At 56.1% G+C, this 19417-nt stretch overlaps 1 protein-coding gene across 5 annotated transcripts in view; it reads right to left on the reverse strand.

Moving 5' to 3' along the window:
• The window catches only part of Mcf2l (MCF.2 cell line derived transforming sequence like), a 147709-nt gene extending 130142 nt beyond the window's left edge, over positions 1–17567 (reverse strand). For 2 of the 5 annotated variants that reach the window (XM_090341860.1, XM_090341861.1), the window contains exon 1: positions 585–823. In XM_090341860.1, the coding sequence (XP_090197986.1) occupies positions 585–675 (91 nt within the window). In that variant the 5' untranslated portion in view covers positions 676–823. Of the gene's footprint in view, positions 1–584; positions 825–16984; positions 17064–17357 lie in introns of those variants that run through there. The other 3 variants (XM_090341863.1, XM_090341864.1, XM_090341859.1) reach the window with 3 other exon arrangements.
• Positions 17568–19417: the final 1850 nt, after the last annotated feature.

Raw genomic sequence — 19417 nt, forward strand, 5'->3', positions numbered from 1 at the left:
TGGTTTCTCAAGTGTCTGGGGAACAAATTCTGACACCCTAATAATGCCATGCACGGCTGAGACAGCCCAGATTCCTCTCACTCCAGTGTGTGGCACAGACTCCTGCTGGCTTCCTTGGAAGTTAATATGTGAAATGTTTTTCCAGGCACTACAAGCATTTAAACTGCACCGTCCAGTTGAGAAGATTGCTGTTCCCCAGGAGAAATGCCCCACCAGGTGGCTGTGAAGACAGAGAGTCTTGGACGCCAGGGCCACCACAGTCCCGGGCTGCGTGTCCCCCTAACTTGCCCACTGCCCGTAGGGGGCTCTTCTAGGAAGCACACCTGGCTGCTGGCCTCGTCCTCTGTCTGTCTGCTGGGTCTCCAGTCAAGCAGCAAGTGCCAGCCAGGTCCTCTAGCCAGGGGACAAATGCTGACCAAGGATGAAGCTACAAAACTAGACTCTGAGCCTGTCTGGGGCACAGATGCCCAGCAGGTCACCGTAAGCTCCTCAGAGTCCTGAAAGCTTCTGGAGGCCACCAGGAGAGGTTCGAGGCCCGCCGGCAAGGCCCACCCCAGGCCCGGGGGCCTCCTCTCCAGACTCACCCGGCTTCTCCCGCCCCAGGGCTCTTCGGCGTCTCCGTGGCAGTGACCAGAGCCGCCGGGCGGGCCCCCTGGACGCGCCCTTCTCCGCCATGGGCCAGCTGGAGGGGAGCGCTGACTTTCCAGCACCAGGTCACACACAGGTCCGCGGCTGGCACCCCCACCGGCCCACTGGAGCGCTGGGGAGCTGGGCGTGCGTTGTGGCCCGCAGGAAGCACCTGGGCACTGAGAGCCACCAGAACAGACGTCCCCGTGACCTTGGCTCTCACCCAGTCACGAGAAGAAAGGGCCGAGCAGCCCTTGGGGCTGTGGCCTGCAAAGCCCAGGCTGGTGCCTGCTCTGGCCTCCAGAGCAGGAGTCGGGGACGCTGGGGCGCCACCGGCGGCGGCCAGAGTGGGAACGGCCGCACCCGCCCATCCCTGTGCCGCTTCTGGTGCTTCCTTCCTACCAGGGCCACCGGACGAAGCCCTGGGAGCCGCTCGGGCCAAAAACACCTTCCAGGCCTCAGGAAGTCTCAAGTTCAAACAAACAACTGCAGGCCAGGAGGAAGGGAGGGCCTGCTACCGGCTTTGGGAAGCACACTGGGAAGTTCTGCAGCCCGCCAGGCCTCCTCAGGGAGAGGCGGCACGGGCGCTGGCCCCGCAAGGACACAGCCCAGGAGCAGCTGGCCGGACCCCGGCAGGGCCAGGCTGGGGGACGGCTGCCGCTGGCTCGCTCGCCTGCCTCGGCCCAGCCCCAGGGGTCAGGCCTCACCGGTCCTCCAGGAGTCCGGGTCAGCACCGGTGGGTCTGTTTTGGGCTGATTTTGTGTGGTAATATTGGGGTTTGAACTATGGGACTCACACTCGCTCAGCCTGAGTGTTCTACCACGGGAGCCACATCTCCAGCTCTGCCTCCCTGTGAGCAACCCTCCCCGGGCGGGAGGCCAGGCCTCCTGTGACCATAACCCACGACACCCAGCCTCCTGTGACCATCCCCACGACACCCAGCCTCCTGTGACCATCCCCCAGGAGACCTGCCTCCTGTGACCATCCCCCACGACACCCAGCCTCCTGTGACCCCGGGGGCCTGGCCTCCCTCTGGGAGCCTCCTGAGCAGGCTCCTGACACATGTCCCCCGTGTGTCCAGGCTCCTGACACACACATACCCCCACCCCGTGTGTCCAGGCTCCTGACACACGCCCCCCCATCCTGTGTGTCCAGGCTCCTGACACATGCCTCCCGTGTGTCCAGGCTCCTGACACATGCCTCCCGTGTGTCCAGGCTCCTGACACATACCTCCCGTGTGTCCAGGCTCCTGACACATGCCTCCCGTGTGTCCAGGCTCCTGACACATGCCTCCCGTGTGTCCAGGCTCCTGACACATGCCTCCCGTGTGTCCAGGCTCCTGACACATGTCCCGCATGTGTCCAGGCTCCTGACACATGCCTCCCGTGTGTCCAGGCTCCTGACACATGCCTCCTGTGTGTCCAGGCTCCTGACACATGCCTCCTGTGTATCTAGGCTCCTGACACATGTCCCGTCCTGTGTGTCTAGGCTCCTGACACATGCCTCCTGTGTGTCCAGGCTCCTGACACATGCCTCCTGTGTATCTAGGCTCCTGACACATGTCCCGTCCTGTGTGTCTAGGCTCCTGACACATGCCTCCTGTGTATCTAGGCTCCTGACACATGTCCCGTCCTGTGTGTCCAGGCTCCTGACACATGCCTCCTGTGTGTCCAGGCTCCTGACACATGCCTCCCGTGTGTCTAGGCTCCTGACACATGCCTCCTGTGTATCTAGGCTCCTGACACATGTCCCGCATGTGTCCAGGCTCCTGACACATGCCTCCTGTGTATCTAGGCTCCTGACACATGTCCCGTCCTGTGTGTCCAGGCTCCTGACACATGCCTCCTGTGTATCTAGGCTCCTGACACATGTCCCGCATGTGTCCAGGCTCCTGACACATGCCTCCTGTGTATCTAGGCTCCTGACACATGTCCCGTCCTGTGTATCTAGGCTCCTGGCACACACACGCCCCTGTATGTCCAGGCAGAAGCACATGCTCTCCTTGAGTGACCACCGTCACAGGACACAGGTGGTTGTCAAGAAGCTTCCAGACCCCACAGCTCTCTCCATGGCCTGGACTGCATCCTGTGCTCGCTTTTCTGACGACGGGTCTGCACAGGTGCTGCCCATGGGCTGCAACTGCAGCCACAGGGAGCGTGATCAGGCCTGGCTCTGGGACCTGACCTGAGCAAGCTGTAGGCCTTACACTGGGCCGTGAGCAAGACAGAGCCTGCACACAGTGTGTGGGTCAGACTCAGCCCAGGGCCTCGGTCAGGTCAGTCTTCCCAACAGAACTCAACATGTTTTCAGCACGGTACTGCCCAAACCGCTTTTCAAGAGGCCTCCCTCTCAATCTGCTCAGTTCCCTCTTGTGTCTGGCAGTGGCCATTTCCTCCTCCCTGCCCTCTAGACTGCTCCAGTGAGGACAGACAAACACATTGGGGCTCTGAGCATATCTGCAGGGCAGCGCCCAGGCCCAGCCTCGCCACTTAATGAAGGCAGAATGCTGGGGACACAGCGGCTCTTCTGAAGCCCCCCCCTCAAGCCCCCTACCTACCCTCTCACGAAATGCAACTCTAGCTGTTCCCTTCATGGAGTAAAGCAGCACAGATGTGCTTTCCTCTAAAGCTGAGACACTGGTTTTTATGCTTTGGGGACCAGCATTGATACGCGAGGAATGCAAAACCCAGAGCATACACAGTTCAGATGCAGAAGAACCAGCTAAGCTCGACAATTCATTAAAACAACAGCACTTCTGCTTTTCTCCAATAACTCCTCCCCAAATTTGGATTTCGCCTCAGTATTTGTGAATCTTTGCAATCTAAGTGGAAACAAAGGCCCCTCTGAGGGGCCCAGAAAGTAGGTACTTTATGGTCTTGTTGAAGAGAGCTGTGTGCAGGGCCAGACGTGAGGATTCTGTGTGCCTAGTGTGACTGGGTGTCTTCCATCACAAGGATCCTGGAAAGGGGCTGCCCACCACTGCCTGGCCCTCCGACCCTCCCTTTCCTCTCGTCTGCCAGGAAGCCACTTCTTGTGTGACAATGGCAGTGGAGGTTGGCTGAGTCCAAGAGCTCTCAGCAGACAGCAGCTGAGCCTCGTGTGCCACAGGTAACAGTAAAAGCCCTCCAGAGCTTCTCCACGGCAACACTCTGGACGGGGTACTCGTGAGTTCACCTAATAAACAGGGAAACCAAGGCACCTCGTGGCTAGTAAATGGCCAGTGGATGGCAGAACCAGAGTCAGAGCACAGGGCTATGGCTCTGAACCTACAACTTTCATCTACTGGTCAAACTAGTGCCTGCAGTGCCACTAAGGTTATCCATGCAGTGCAGAAAACCAAGACCCTCTCCTGATCAGAGCTCAGTCTGTAAATGTTACTGCGGAACCACAATCCAGCTCAGGCTAGACCTCCACACGTGCTAACAGCACTGCCAGACAACGGCTGCTTGCACATCCACCTTTTGAAAGATGCAGTACCCTTTGCAACCCGGTTACAACATGAGCTTGGGAATGTGGAGGCATGTGTAAGTATTTGCAATGGTAGAGATCTAAGGACAGATGCCTACAAGAACAGCCAGGTCTACAGTCAGGCCACGCTCACATACGAGTGTGCATGTGTGCACAAACCTCAACTGTGGAGAAATGTGAAGAACAAAGCGAACGCACAGAGGCAGCCTAGCGCTCGTCTGAACGCTATGGAAGACTATGGCTAATTAAATCGTGAATCTGAACTTGGAAAATCATTCATCTGCACTTGATTAAATTGTAAATCTGTACTTAGTAAATCATGAATCTACACTTGGTAAATCATGGATCTGTGCTTGGAAAATTGTGAGTCGAGAATTTTTTGTTGTTGGTCTTGGGATTGAACTCTGAGCCCGAGCGTTGTCTCTTAGCTCTTCAGCTCAAGGTTAGTGCTCAACCACTTGAGCCACACCACCACTTCTGGTTTTGTGGTAGTTAATTGGGGGTAAGTTTCAGGTCTTCAGTGCGGGGCTGGCTTTGAACTCTCAGCCTGCTGAGTAGTTAAGATGACAGGCGTGAGCCAGTGCACCCGGCACACTGTGGGTCTATATGTAACTAAGTGGTATGTCTGTGTTTGGAAACTGAAAATATGTACTTGGAAAATTATGTATCTGTGCTTGGTTGAATCATGAATACGTGGACCCTAAGGGACAATAAGAATTGTTCTATAATAATGAAGCATTTTTCAGGTTTCTAGGGAATATTTAAAGTTTCTTTCTTATTTATTACAAGAAGTGGTTCTATTATAAAGTTTTTTCCCAGGACATCTCCGAGGACACCCATATACCCACAAGATTCAGATCCTCCACAGCACCATCAGAGTGCCAGAGTGCCAGGCGACATCATATCGGCCAGCCTGACAGGAGACCATCAGTTCCTCCAGACTGACCCAGGACCATCAGATCCTCCAGACTGACACAGAACCATCAGATCCTCCAGACTGACACAGGACCATCAGATCCTCCAGACTGACACAGAACCATCAGATCCTCCAGCCTGACACAGGACCATCAGATGCTCCAGACTGACACAAAACCTTCAGATCCTCCAGACTGACACAAAACCTTCAGATCCTCCAGACTGACACAGAACCTTCAGATCCTCCAGACTGACACAAAACCTTCAGATCCTCCAGACTGACACAGGACCATCAGATCCTCCAGACTGACACAGAACCATCAGATCCTCCAGACTGACACATAACCATCAGATCCTCCAGCCTGACACAAAACCTTCAGATCCTCCAGACTGACACAGGACCATCAGATCCTCCAGACTAAGACAGAACCATCAGATCCTCCAGACTGACAGGAGACCGTCAGATCCTCCAGACTGACACGGGACGTTCAGATCCTTCAGACTGACACAAAACCTTCAAATCCTCCAGACTGACACGGGACCTTCAGATCCTCCAGACTGACATGGGACCATCAGATCCTCCAGACTGACACGGGACCTTCAGATCCTCCAGACTGACACGGGACCATCAGATCCTCCAGACTGACACGGGACGTTCAGATCCTTGAGACTGACACAAAACCTTCAGATCCTCCAGACTGACACAGGACCTTCAGATCCTCCAAACTGACACAAAACATTCAGATCCTCCAGACTGACATGGGACCATCAGATCCTCCAGACTGACACGGGACCATCAGATCCTCCAGACTGACACAGAACCTTCAGCTCCTCCAGAAGGACACAAAACCTTCAGATCCTCCAGACTGACACAGAACCATCAGATCTTCCAGACTCACAGGAGACCGTCAGATCCTCCAGACTGACACAAAACCTTCAGATCCTCCAGACTGACACAGAACCATCAGATCCTCCAGACTGACACAAAACCTTCAGATCCTCCAGACTGACACAAAACCTTCAGATCCTCCAGACTGACATGAGACCATTAGATCCTCCAGATTGACACAAAACCTTCAGATCCTCCAGACTGACACAGAACCTTCAGATCCTCCAGACTGACATAGAACCTTCAGATCCTCCAGACTGACAGAACCTTCAGATCCTCCAGACTGACGCAAAACCTTCAGATCCTCCAGACTGACACAAAACCTTCAGATCCTCCAGACTGACACAAACCATCAGATCCTCCAGCCTGACAAAAAACCTTCAGATCCTCCAGACTGACACAGGACCGTCAGATCCTCCAGACTGACATAGAACCATCAGATCCTCCAGACTGACAGGAGACCGTCAGATCCTCCAGACTGACACGGGACCATCAGACCCTCCAGACTGACACCAAACCTTCAGATCCTCCAGACTGACACAGAACCATCAGATCCTCCAGACTGACACAAAACCTTCAGATCCTCCAGACTGACACGGGACCTTCAGATCCTCCAGACTGACACAAAACCTTCAATCCTCCAGACTGACACGGGACCATCAGATCCTCCTGACTGACACGTGACCATCAGATCCTCCAGACTGACACAAAACCTTCAGATCCTCCAGACTGACACGGGACCATCAGATCTTCCAGACTGACACAAAACCTACAGATCGTCCAGACTGACACAGAACCTTCAGATCCTCCAGACTGACACAGAACCATCAGATCCTCCAGACTGATACAAAACCTTCAGATCCTCCAGACTGACACAGGACCATCAGATCCTCCAGACTGACACAAAACCTTCAGATCCTCCAGACTGACACAAAACCTTCAGATCCTCCAGACTGACACAGGACCATCAGATCCTCCTGACTGACACGGGACCATCAGATCCTCCTGACTGACACAAAACCTTCAGATCCTCCAGCCTGACATGGGACTATCAGATCCTCCAGACTGACACAGAACCATCAGATCCTCCAGACTGACACAAAACCTTCAGATCCTCCAGACTGACACGGGACCATCAGATCCTCCAGACTGACACAGAACCATCAGATCCTCCAGACTGACACAAAACCTCAGATCCTCCAGACTGACACGGGACCATCCGATCCTCCAGACTGACATAGAACCATCAGATCCTCCAGACTGACACAAAATCTTCAGATCCTCCAGACTGACACAGAACCTTCAGATCCTCCAGACTGACACAAAACCTTCAGATCCTCCAGACTGACACAAAACCTTCAGATCCTCCAGACTGACACAAAACCTTCAGATCCTCCAGACTGACACAAAACCTTCAGATCCTCCAGACTGACACAAAACCTTCAGATCCTCCAGACTGACACAAAACCTTCAGATCCTCCAGACTGACACAAAACCTTCAGATCCTCCAGACTGACACAAAACCTTCAGATCCTACAGACTGACACAAAACTTTCAGATCCTACAGACTGACACAAAACTTTCAGATCCTACAGACTGACACAGGACCATCAGATCCTCCAGACTGACACAAAACCTTCAGATCCTCCAGACTGACACGGGACCATCAGATACTCCAGAATGACACAAAACCTTCAGATCCTCCAAACTGACATGGGACCATCAGATCCTCCAGACTGACACAAAACCTTCAGATCCTCCAGACTGACAGAGGACCATCAGATCCTTCAGAGTAAGACAGAACCATCAGATCCTCCAGACTGACACGGGACCATCAGATCCTCCAGACTGACACGGGACCATCAGATCCTCCAGACTGACACGGGACCATCAGATCCTCCAGACTGACACCGGACTTTCAGATCCTCCAGACTGACACATAACCATCAGATCCTCCAGACTGACACAGAACCTTCAGATCTTCCAGACTGACACGGGACCATCAGATCCTCCAGACTAAGATAGAACCATCAGATCCTCCAGACTGACAGGAGACCGTCAGATCCTCCAGTCTGACACTGGACCATCAGATCCTCCAGACTGACACAGGACCATCAGATCCTCCAGACTGACACAGAACCTTCAGATCCTCCAGACTAAGACAGAACTATCAGGTCCTCCAGACTGACACAAAACCTTCAGATCCTCCAGACTGACACAAAACCTTCAGATCCTCAGACTGACACAGGACCTTCAGATCCTCCAGACTGATACAGGACCTTCAGATCCTCCAGACTGACACGGGACCATCAGATCCTCCAGACTGACACGGGACCATCAGATCCTCCAGACTGACTCGGGACCATCAGATCCTCCAGATTGACACACAACCTTCAGATCCTCCAGACTGACAGGAGACCGTCAGATCCTCCAGACTGACACGGGACCATCAGATCCTCCAGACTGACACGGGACCTTCAGATCCTCCAGACTGACACGGGACCTTCAGATCCTCCAGACTGACACGGGACCATCAGATCCTCCAGACTGACACAGAACCTTCAGATCCTCCAGACTGATACAAAACCTTCAGATCCTCCAGACTGACACGGGACCATCAGATCCTCCAGACTGACACAAAACCTTCAGATCCTCCAGACTGACACAGGACCATCAGATCCTCCAGACTGACACAGGACCATCAGATCCTCCAGACTGACACAAAACCTTCAGATCCTCCAGACTGACACAAAACCTTCAGATCCTCCAGACTGACACAGAACTATCAGATCCTCCAGACTGACACAAAACCTTCAGATCCTCCAGACTGACACAAAAACTTTAGATCCTCCAGACTGACACGGGACCATCAGATCCTCCAGACTGACACGGGACCTTCAGATCCTCCAGACTGACACAAAACCTTCAGATCCTCCAGACTGACACAGAACCATCAGATCCTCCAGACTGACACGGGACCATCAGATCCTCCATACTGACACGGGACCATCAGATCCTCCAGACTGACACGGGACGTTCAGATCCTCCAGACTGACACGGGACCATCAGATCCTCCAGACTGACACCGGACCTTCAGATCCTCCAGACTGACACGGGACCATCAAATCCTCCAGACTGACACAAAACCTGCAGACCCTTCAGACTGACACAGAACCATCAGATCCTCCAGACTGACAGAAAACCTTCAGATCCTCCAGACTGACACGGGACCTTCAGATCCTTTAGAACCATCAGATCCTCCAGACTGACACAGAACCATCAGATCCTCCAGACTGACACAAAACCTTCAGATCCTCCAGACTGACACGGGACCATCAGATCCTCCAGACTGACACAAAACCTTCAGATCCTCCAGCCTGACATGGGACTATCAGATCCTCCAGACTGACACAGAACCATCAGATCCTCCAGACTGACACAAAACCTTCAGATCCTCCAGACTGACACGGGACCATCAGATCCTCCAGACTGACACAGAACCATCAGATCCTCCAGACTGACACAAAACCTCAGATCCTCCAGACTGACACGGGACCATCAGATCCTCCAGACTGACATAGAACCATCAGATCCTCCAGACTGACACAAAATCTTCAGATCCTCCAGACTGACACAGAACCTTCAGATCCTCCAGACTGACACAAAACCTTCAGATCCTCCAGACTGACACGGGACCTTCAGATCCTCCAGACTGACACAAAACCTTCAGATCCTCCAGACTGACACAAAACCTTCAGATCCTCCAGACTGACACAAAACCTTCAGATCCTCCAGACTGACACAAAACCTTCAGATCCTCCAGACTGACACAAAACCTTCAGATCCTCCAGACTGACACAAAACCTTCAGATCCTCCAGACTGACACAAAACTTTCATATCCTACAGACTGACACAGAACCATCAGATCCTCCAGACTGACACAAAACCTTCAGATCCTCCAGACTGACACGGGACCATCAGATACTCCAGAATGACACAAAACCTTCAGATCCTCCAAACTGACATGGGACCATCAGATCCTCCAGACTGACACAAAACCTTCAGATCCTCCAGACTGACAGAGGACCATCAGATCCTTCAGAGTAAGACAGAACCATCAGATCCTCCAGACTGACACGGGACCATCAGATCCTCCAGACTGACACCGGACTTTCAGATCCTCCAGACTGACACAGAACCATCAGATCCTCCAGACTGACACAGAACCTTCAGATCCTTCAGACTGACACGGGACCATCAGATCCTCCAGACTAAGACAGAACCATCAGATCCTCCAGACTGACACGGGACCTTCAGATCCTCCAGTCTGACACTGGACCATCAGATCCTCCAGACTGACACAGGACCATCAGATCCTCCAGACTGACACAGAACCTTCAGATCCTCCAGACTAAGACAGAACTATCAGGTCCTCCAGACTGACACAAAACCTTCGGATCCTCCAGACTGACACAAAACCTTCAGATCCTCAGACTGACACAGGACCTTCAGATCCTCCAGACTGATACAGGACCTTCAGATCCTCCAGACTGACACGGGACCATCAGATCCTCCAGACTGACACGGGACCATCAGATCCTCCAGACTGACTCGGGACCATCAGATCCTCCAGACTGACTCGGGACCATCAGATCCTCCAGACTGACACACAACCTTCAGATCCTCCAGACTGACAGGAGACCGTCAGATCCTCCAGACTGACATGGGACCATCAGATCCTCCAGACTGACACGGGACCTTCAGATCCTCCAGACTGACACGGGACCTTCAGATCCTCCAGACTGACACGGGACCATCGGATCCTCCAGATCCTTCCTCTGGGCTGACAGGAGACCATCAGATCCTCCAGACTGACACAGCACCTTCAGATCCTCCAGACTGACATGGGACAGTCGGTTCCTCCAGATCCTTCCTCTGGACAGGAGACCATCAGGTCCTCCACACTGATCATTGGGGTTTCAGGGTACGCACATGACTGTTTTTAGGCAACTCCAACTGTGGTCAGAGAAAAGCAGCCACTGCTATAACGTGACCAGCAAACAATGCAGAGCCACACACAGTGGAACCCCTACCTAACAGGATAACCATGGAAAAGTGGAGAGTGAGCTGGTCGTAGTGCCTCAGGCCTGGATTTCTAGCCACTCAGGAGGCTGAGATCTGAGGATCAAGGTTCAAATCCAGCCTGGTCACCAAATAATGTGAAACTTTTATATCTAATTAACCTCTAGAAAATGGGAAATGGGGCTTGGCTCAAGGGTAGGACGGTAGCCTGGAGCTGTGGAGCTCAGGACAGCACCCAGGCTCAGAGTTCAACCCCACAACAACAACAACAAAAGTGGAGGGTGTACAGCTATTAGGAACCCCAGCTACTGGGGACGAATGGAGGCAGGTGGTGGTACAATGTGGGCCCTGTAACGTCATCCAGGGAGGGACACAGGAGGACAGAAAGGTGAGAAGCAGCAGTGAGGAGGCGTGGCCGGCACAGGTCACACCAGCTTTAGAGCTGTCCATTTTACCCAAGAAGGGAGCAACAAGCAAAACACCACCAAAGCACAGACGTAATGTCCCCCACTGTGCAATGAACACACAGTTCCCCCTGGAGCTGGATCCAGGACCCCAAGACCCCTCACTCCACAGATGCCCCGTGGTGTTACATTTGCACTGAACTCACCCCTGCCTCCCTGTACTTGAAGTGGGTCTGGAGTGTTACCATGCCTGACACGCTGGAACAGCTCCACAGTGGTATATCTGCTCACTTAGGGAGAGCGGACAAGAAAAATGTTGAAACATGCTTAATACAGATGCAGAGTTACAGGGATTTTTTAGGGGGGGGGCAGTCGTGGCGCTTGAACTCAGGGCCTGAGCACGGTCTTTTGGCTTTCTCAAGGCTAGAGCTCTACCACTTGAGCCACAGCACCACTTCCAGCTTTTTTCTATGTATGTGGTACCGAGGACTCGAACCCAGGTCTTCATGCATGCTAGGCCAGCACTCTACCACTAGGCCAAACGCCCGGCCCCCAAAGGGATTTTTTGAAGCTGGAGATTGAGCTCAGGGCCTTGAGCTTGTTCAGCAAGTGTTCGACTATTTGAGCCACTCTCCTCTCTCAGACAGGGCCCCGTGCTGACCTTGCCCAAGCTGTCCTCAGGCTGAGGTCCTCTGTCCTATGCCCCCTTCCCAAGGGGCCCAATGACAGGTGCATGGCATCACACCCAGCCCATTCACTGCCCATGCACTGTGAGCTCAGAGCACCCTCCCTCTCTCATGTCCTCAGCCACCCAGGTCCACATGCCTTCCTGAAAAGCTGACTTTACAATCCTGACCATTGAACATGGCACCTGGAGAAGGTTTTAAAATATTCAGAGCGGGGCAGCAGGGTTAAAACTACCAGTGAGCACTGCAGGACACAGCTGCTAGGTCTCTCGGTGTCTGCCCCCGGGCATGCCACAGGGACCAGCCCACTCAGCCGCCCACCGTCAGGATCAAGGAGCCTGGCTCTGGAACACCGAAGGAAAGTATTTCCTCCGAGTATCTGCTTCCCAGCTCCAACCCCTGGAAAGCCTTCCTCCACGCAGCTCGGGTCCCAGGGGACACGAGGTCATCTGTGTCCCCAGCCGGACTCTGGTGCTTGGGGGGGCCTGGCCATGCCTCTTTCCCAGCAGTAAAGGGAATGTTGAAACCCAACCCCTGTGGAATCGCCTGATGGCCTCTCCTCTCCCGTGCAGGCGTCCAGCCGTCCACTGGCCACGCCAGCTCTGCCTCCCACATCAGCCACTGCCTTCTCTTCCATTGTGTCACCAGCTACTCCAACTGGGTGACACAGAGACCTGCGTGCTTCTGTGAGCTCAGTGGCCACATGCCTCATGTCAGGCCCAGACAGGCAAGGAACAGAAAAATGACCCCCGTGAGGCCTGGTGATGACGGAGGTTCTGGTTTCCCAGCGACCTCCTCACAGACAGGGGCTGCCTGTATATTTCATTGGGGACTGTTTAATGATACATTTTCTGTTCCCCATGGCAATGCTCTAAAGCTAGTTCTATGTTTTCCTCTATTTTAAAATGCTCTACACCTTCCTACTTCTGATTTCTGGGTTATTTCCTCCCACACAACGGTGGCCTGAAGGAGTGGAAAATGCCCACTGTGCAGCAGGGCAGTGCTTTCCGCGTGTCACAGGCAGAGCAGTCGAATGATCGCCATGCTGTCGCTGAGCCACTGCCGTCTGCCTGTCTCAGTAGCACTGCCAGCAGGTGGTCATTGGCGGCAGATGGACCGATTGACAGAGGGGAGGATGTATTTTACAGGAGATGCTGGCTCAGTCCGGAGGGAGAGGTGACCTCCCTTTCGCATGCCTCCCGAAGCCCCTACAAGCTCACAGAACGGGGCAGGCCCTTCTGTGACTGTTTCGGGTCTTCCAGTGGTCACTGAGGCACACGGAGGTGGGCTCCTGGGCCCTCGGAATAGGTATCAGAGCCCTGGAAAGACGGGGTGCGCTGCCGAGCTGCTGTTTCCACCTGACTTCACGGTGACCCCACGAGACAGCTAGCTCACTTGCTCACTGCAGGTCTGCCCCAGAGGCCATCACCTGGGCTCCCTAAAAAGCCCAATGCAAACACCCACTGAGGTGCCACCCCCTCTCCTGGCGCCAGGAGCCCCTGGGCCATCTGAGGCTCAGCAGAAACTCCACCTCACACACCACACCACAGAGAGCTGCGCGGCCAGGAGGCTCGCCTGTAGGGCTATGGATCCGTCACCACGGAGCTGCCTCTCACTGTGACAAATCCACACTACACACCTGCAACAGCAAGCATGGAGGCGGCGTGGGACACAGCAGAGTCCCTCCAGCCACCCTCCTGAGCCACCGCCACGGCACCACGGTGCCAGCCCACGGAGAGCACCACAGGCCACACTTACGGCCAAGAGCCGCCCCTGCAGGACAGGCTCCGGGCCTCCTCAGAGGACCAGGCTACAGCCTGGCATGCACGAAGACCCGGGTTCAATTCCTCAGTACCACAATACGTAGAAAAAAGCTGGAAGTGGTGCTGTGGCTCAAGTGGTAGAGTGCTAGCCTTCAGAAAGCCCAAGGACAGTGCTCAGGCCCTGAGTTCAAGCCTTGGAACTGGCAAAAAAAAAGAAAGAAAAAGAAAAAGAAAAAAGAAAAAAAAGATGTACGCACACTGCACAGCTACGGCTGAGTAGACAGGACAGACATTTCCCAAAGGGGTTGAGTTAGAAGACAGAATTTAGTTCTTGGTTCGGGAATGGGTACCAAAGGTAAACCCCGACAGTGGACTGAGGCTCAACCTGACACATCTTTCCCCCTATGGAAAACACACAGCCAATCTAAGTCAAAGGTCGTTCGCCACAGCCCAGCACGACAACCTCTGTCATATCAAGCTTACGCTTTTACTGTCTAGTGATGCCAAGTTATCTACCCACCCGTCCTTACATCCACTTCCCACATCCACCCAGCCACCCACCATCATCCATTAACCATTCCCACATCCACCCAGCCACCCACCCATCCATTTATCAATTAACCATCCATCCTCAACTCACTATCCATCCATCTATCCACTCATCCATTCATGCTCTATCCATCCACCTACCCATCCATCTACCCATCCTATATCCACTCACTCATCCACTACCATCTATCCCCTCACTCATCCACCCATCCACCCACCTAGCCATCTATCCATCCATCTACCCCTCCATCTATCCACCCACTACCATTCATCATTCATTTATCCATCTATTAATGTATCACCCACTCATTCATCCATCCATTTATCTGTCTATATATCTATCATCTACCCACCCACACTACATACCTATTCATCTGTCCATCAATCTACCCACTCATACTCCCATCCAACTATCCATCTACCCCTCCATCTACCCCTCCATCTACCCCTCCATCCATCCATCCGTCTTTTTGTGTTTATGTGGTATTGGGGAATCGAACTAGGGCTTCTTGCATACCAGGCATAGCACTCTACCACTAAACCAAACTCCTGGCCTTTAAAACTTTTTTTTTGCCAGTCCTGAGGCTTGACCTCAGAGCCTGGGCACTGTCCTTGGGCTTTCTCAAGGTCAGTGCTCTTCCACTTGAGCCACAGCACCACTTCTGGCTTTTCATCCATCCGTCTACCCCTCACCCTCCATCAATTTACCTATCCATCGTCCCCATCTTCACCACCATTCACAAAACTTAGGATTTCACTTAAAGTCAGCACTGCCATGACCATGGTTTCCCGCCTTTGATTCCTAAGCCAGGATCGCTGGCATAACCTGGGGACTTCAGGTGTAAATTCTCAGCCCCAGCCCTGCCCATCCTCATGAGTCAGAAGCACTGAGAGCAGACTGCCACGCGGGTCACACCAGCCCTCCAGGCGACTCACAGGCACATTTTATAGAGTAAGGCCACCAGTTCTGCATTCATCAAACGCCTCACTCTAGGTCCACGTACGACTTCTCAGCAGTGACTGTCCATCTAAAAAGAAGCCAAAACCATTGAAAATGCTCAAAAGGAGCACGAACACACAGCAGGCTTCTGCTGCTGGCAGGAACTCCTGGACTTGGTTCTGACGACCGGAATTAGGAGCAGAAGCTCTGTGAAATCTAAATGCGCAAGGCCAGGGACGCAGACTCTCGGGCCATCTGGACATCACACACACACTCCTCCTGTTCGTTCAGAACAGCCCAGGTGGTGACAGTTCTAGGTCATCTGAACTGAGGACACAGAAGCAGTGTGTCCTGAATCGCTGACCAAGGAAACCCCCCTGGGTCCAGGACAGAGCCACAGGGGCTCACACCAGAGGCAGCTTCAGGACAGTCCCTGTGCTCAAGCCCTGAGCCATGACCCCACCCTCTAGAGGCAGACTAAGTCCCCTGGTCCCAGGAAGTTACACCAGCCACCAGATCAAGCCACCTGCCACCATCCAAACCCTGGGGCAGAAACGACTCTGTGACCTTGAGCCAAAGTCACTGCCCTATAGAGCTTCTCAAGCAGCTGCTTGCAGTAAAACGTGGTGTGATTGGGCTGAGAGGAGCGGGCTCCTGCATGAGTGTGGCTCCTGTGCAGCTCCTGTCCACGCTGTGGTTTGCAGCCCCTCCTGTCACCATCGGCAGCCTCTGCCCCACACCGGCCACAGGAAGCACAGAGCAAGCCTGGACTGTGCCAAGAACAGATAGGCAAGCGGAGGGGGGGGGGGTGTTGAGACAGCAGCCCTCCGACAGGGCATGATCACAGCTGAGGCCCCATCACCAGATCCGAGTCTGGGCTGGCCTGCAGCAGGGGTGCCGCAGAAGAGCCAGACACGAGACCATGGTGGCCACAGGACACGCTGACCAGCTCAGCTGCCCACCCTGCAGTCACCACCTCCCAATGTCCACAGCGTAACATGCGTGCCAGCTAGGGAGGCATCACCACGGGAGCAGTCCCCACGGGTGACAAAGCGCTGGCGCAGGGGCAGGGAGGCAGCACAGCCCCCTCCTCCCTCCACCGGGCCCTCCGCAGTGCCCAGCCCCTGCCCAGGACCCGGCCACAGGCGGCACCAGAGGCTGCATTTCCACACGACACACAGCAGCTTCCATCCCAGACCCGCCAGGAGGAGACCAGTGCTCAGACCCGCGGAGGCTGGCTGTGGCCACACCACGCCCAGCATGTCGCCAAACGTTCATCTCCCAGGAGATGATGCACAGCGCATCTCATGGGGACAGGAGCCAGGAATGACGACGCACGACGCACGGTCACCGCCACCGGCTCCTCTCCGCGGGGAGGGGGCCGGGGCCTGGGTCCCTGCCAGGCCGCAGGGGGCTCGCAGGGGTCAGCGCGGCCTGCGGCACCCGGGGCCGGTGTCGCCTGCCCTCCTCCCCTTCCTCCTCCCCGCCCTCCTCCACCTCCACAGACGTTCAGGCTGAGGCCGCTCCCCGCGCCACCCACCTCGGGTCCACGCTGGGCAGAGGAGACGGCGCTGACCCCCACCTCGGGGCGGGAGCGGGTCCCGCGCCCCCCGCGCACCCGGGGACCCCCGCCCCCCGCCCCCCGGGGACCCCTGCCCACCCGTGCGCCGGCGCACCGCGCGCAACCTCCGCGCCAGCTCCTCCAGGGCCATCTCCTCGCTCCGCAGCCAGCACCGCATCCTCCGCCGGCCGGCAGCGCGCAGGTCCGCGGGGCGGGCGGTGGGGAGGGGGCGCCGGGGGGCTGCGCGGCCCAGGATTGGTCCCCGCCGGGCGGGCGGGGGGCGCGGGCGGAAGCGGAAGCGGCGTGTGCGCCCCGCCGGGCACCTCGGCGCACCTGGGGCGGAGGAGTGCGCCCGCCGGGGAGGCCCTGCGCGGCCCTCCCTCCCCGGCCTCCCCTCCCTCCCCGGCCTCCCCTCCGGGCCTCGGGCTCGGCGTCGGGGTCAGCGCCCCCCCTCACCCCCCACCCCCCTCACCTCCTCCGGATCCGGGCGCGCAGGTGGGGCGCTGCGCAGAGGGAGCGGCAGCGCGCGGCCCGGCCTGGCTCTCCCGAGACTGGGGCGCCGCCCTGCGGGCCCAGAGCCCTCCAGCCCCGGGCTGGCCGGGCACCCGACGCCCAGGCGCTGCCAGTCTGCGTGCGCGCAGGGCGGCGCAGGGCGGCGCACCGGGCACTGCCTGCCGCGCCGGCTCTGGGCCCTTTTGTGTTCAGCATTGCAGGTGTGCGCTGTCCTTGAGAGAGGTCCGGAGACACAGGGGAGCGCGCGTGTCCAGCGCCACCGTGTCCAGCGCCACCGTGTCCAGCGCCACCCGTGCCCAGCGCCACCCGTGCCCAGCTCCACCCGTGCCCAACGCCACCCGTGCCCAGCTCCACCCGTGCCCAGCGCCACCCGTGCCCATCTCCACCCACGGATATGTTTTCCTGGATGTGTATCTGCCAACTGGCCCCACGCTGGGAACCACAGCCCACATCAGGATAGCTCTGAGAGCAGGTGTAAAGGAAGAGGTCAGCTGACCCTGCCTGTCCCCAAGTCCGTCCTACCCACTCCGTCCTGTGTCTGCACCCTGTGGGCCGCCTGCTGCCAGAACTGCAAAGCGCTCATCAGGGCAACTGGGCTTTTGAGGTTTGACCTCAGGTGCTGCATGGCTGGTGGGGACTCCAGTCTCCTGGTCACTGTGAGGGCCTTTCTAGAGGAGGCTGGCCCTTGACCAGGAACTTTCTACTGCCTGTGCCCCCCTCCAGTCAGCTTCAGGACGTGGGAGGACGGGCCAGGGGGAGATTCTGCTTCTAGAGGGCCAAGATTCCAGGGGCATGGCACTTCCCTGGTCTCCAGCCTGCCCGCCCCGCAGACCGTCCAGCCATCACCACAGCTGCAGAGCCCCTTTCTCCACCTGGACCTTGTCTGTCTGTCTCTGTCAAGACTTGACTCGCAAACTGTGGCAGAAGCAGGATCTCTTCCCGTAAACACCTAAAGAATGGGCACACAGTCCCAGCCTATGCTGGCCCCTAGGCCCTCGTGGGGAATGAGCTGGACCAGTGGCTGGAGGAACTGTGCCTTGCACCCCCATTGCCCTGCCACAGAAAAGGGGTGCTGAAATTGAGGTCAGGCCACTCGGGCGGGCAGGAGGGTGGGGCTCCGACCTATGAGAGCAGGCCTTGCCTCAGGGGACTTCATGGAGTGGGCCAGACAGCACCCCTGGTTCTTGCCTGTGTTCCAGGTCCCTAAGTTCCTGCATCTTCCATCCTGCCTAGATCAGAGAGGCCGGGAGGTCAGCTCTTCCCAGAGGCCAGCTGGGAGGGAGCCAAGGACATGCTACACCTGGACACCAGGCCTTAGCAACCAGGGAGGATCAGCCAGGGGAGGGGAGGGGAGGGAGGAGGGGCTGCAGGCAGGCCTGGGCCCCAGGGAGCCCTGTGCAGGAGCTGCAGACCCTCCTCACGCCACCCCCACTGCAAGGCAGGTACTAGAAGAAGGGGGGCCTCGGAGGACCCCACACTCATCAGGAACCAGAGTCTAGCTGGCGTGTGTGTGCCCACATATCAAGGGCGGGTGTCGGGTGTCTGAGGTGGGGTGGGGGAGGGCGGGAGGCTGGGCCCGCGGGACGGCAGCACCTGCTGTGGAACACCCTGCATGTGAGCGTGCACATGGGGGCCAGCGCCTGTGTGCAAATGGCGTGGCAGCCCAGGTTCCTGGTATCCTGGCCTGACTCAACAGGGAGCCTGGAGTCCACACCAGCTGACCCACCTGCTCAGGAGGCCGAGGTCAGAGGATCCCCGGTCAAAGCCAGCCAGGACAGGAAAGTCCCTGCAACCCTTTTTTCCAATTAACCAGCAAAAAGCCCGAAGTGGAGCTGTGGCTCAAGTGGTAAGCACCAGCCTTGAGTGAAAAGACTCGGGGACAGCACCCAGGCCCTGAGTTCAATCCCCAGAAATGGCCCCGGAATATAAACAAACAAGCCAATAAACGTGCTAAACGGGAGGGCGTGTGGGGTGGCTGAGGATAGGTGGGTCGGCTCCTGCAGGACTCGCTGCACCCAT

The sequence above is a fragment of the Megascapheus bottae genome, chromosome 11 (genome assembly GCF_031878675.1).
Source record: "Megascapheus bottae isolate mThoBot1 chromosome 11, mThoBot2.hap1, whole genome shotgun sequence".
NCBI lineage: Eukaryota > Metazoa > Chordata > Mammalia > Rodentia > Geomyidae > Megascapheus > Megascapheus bottae.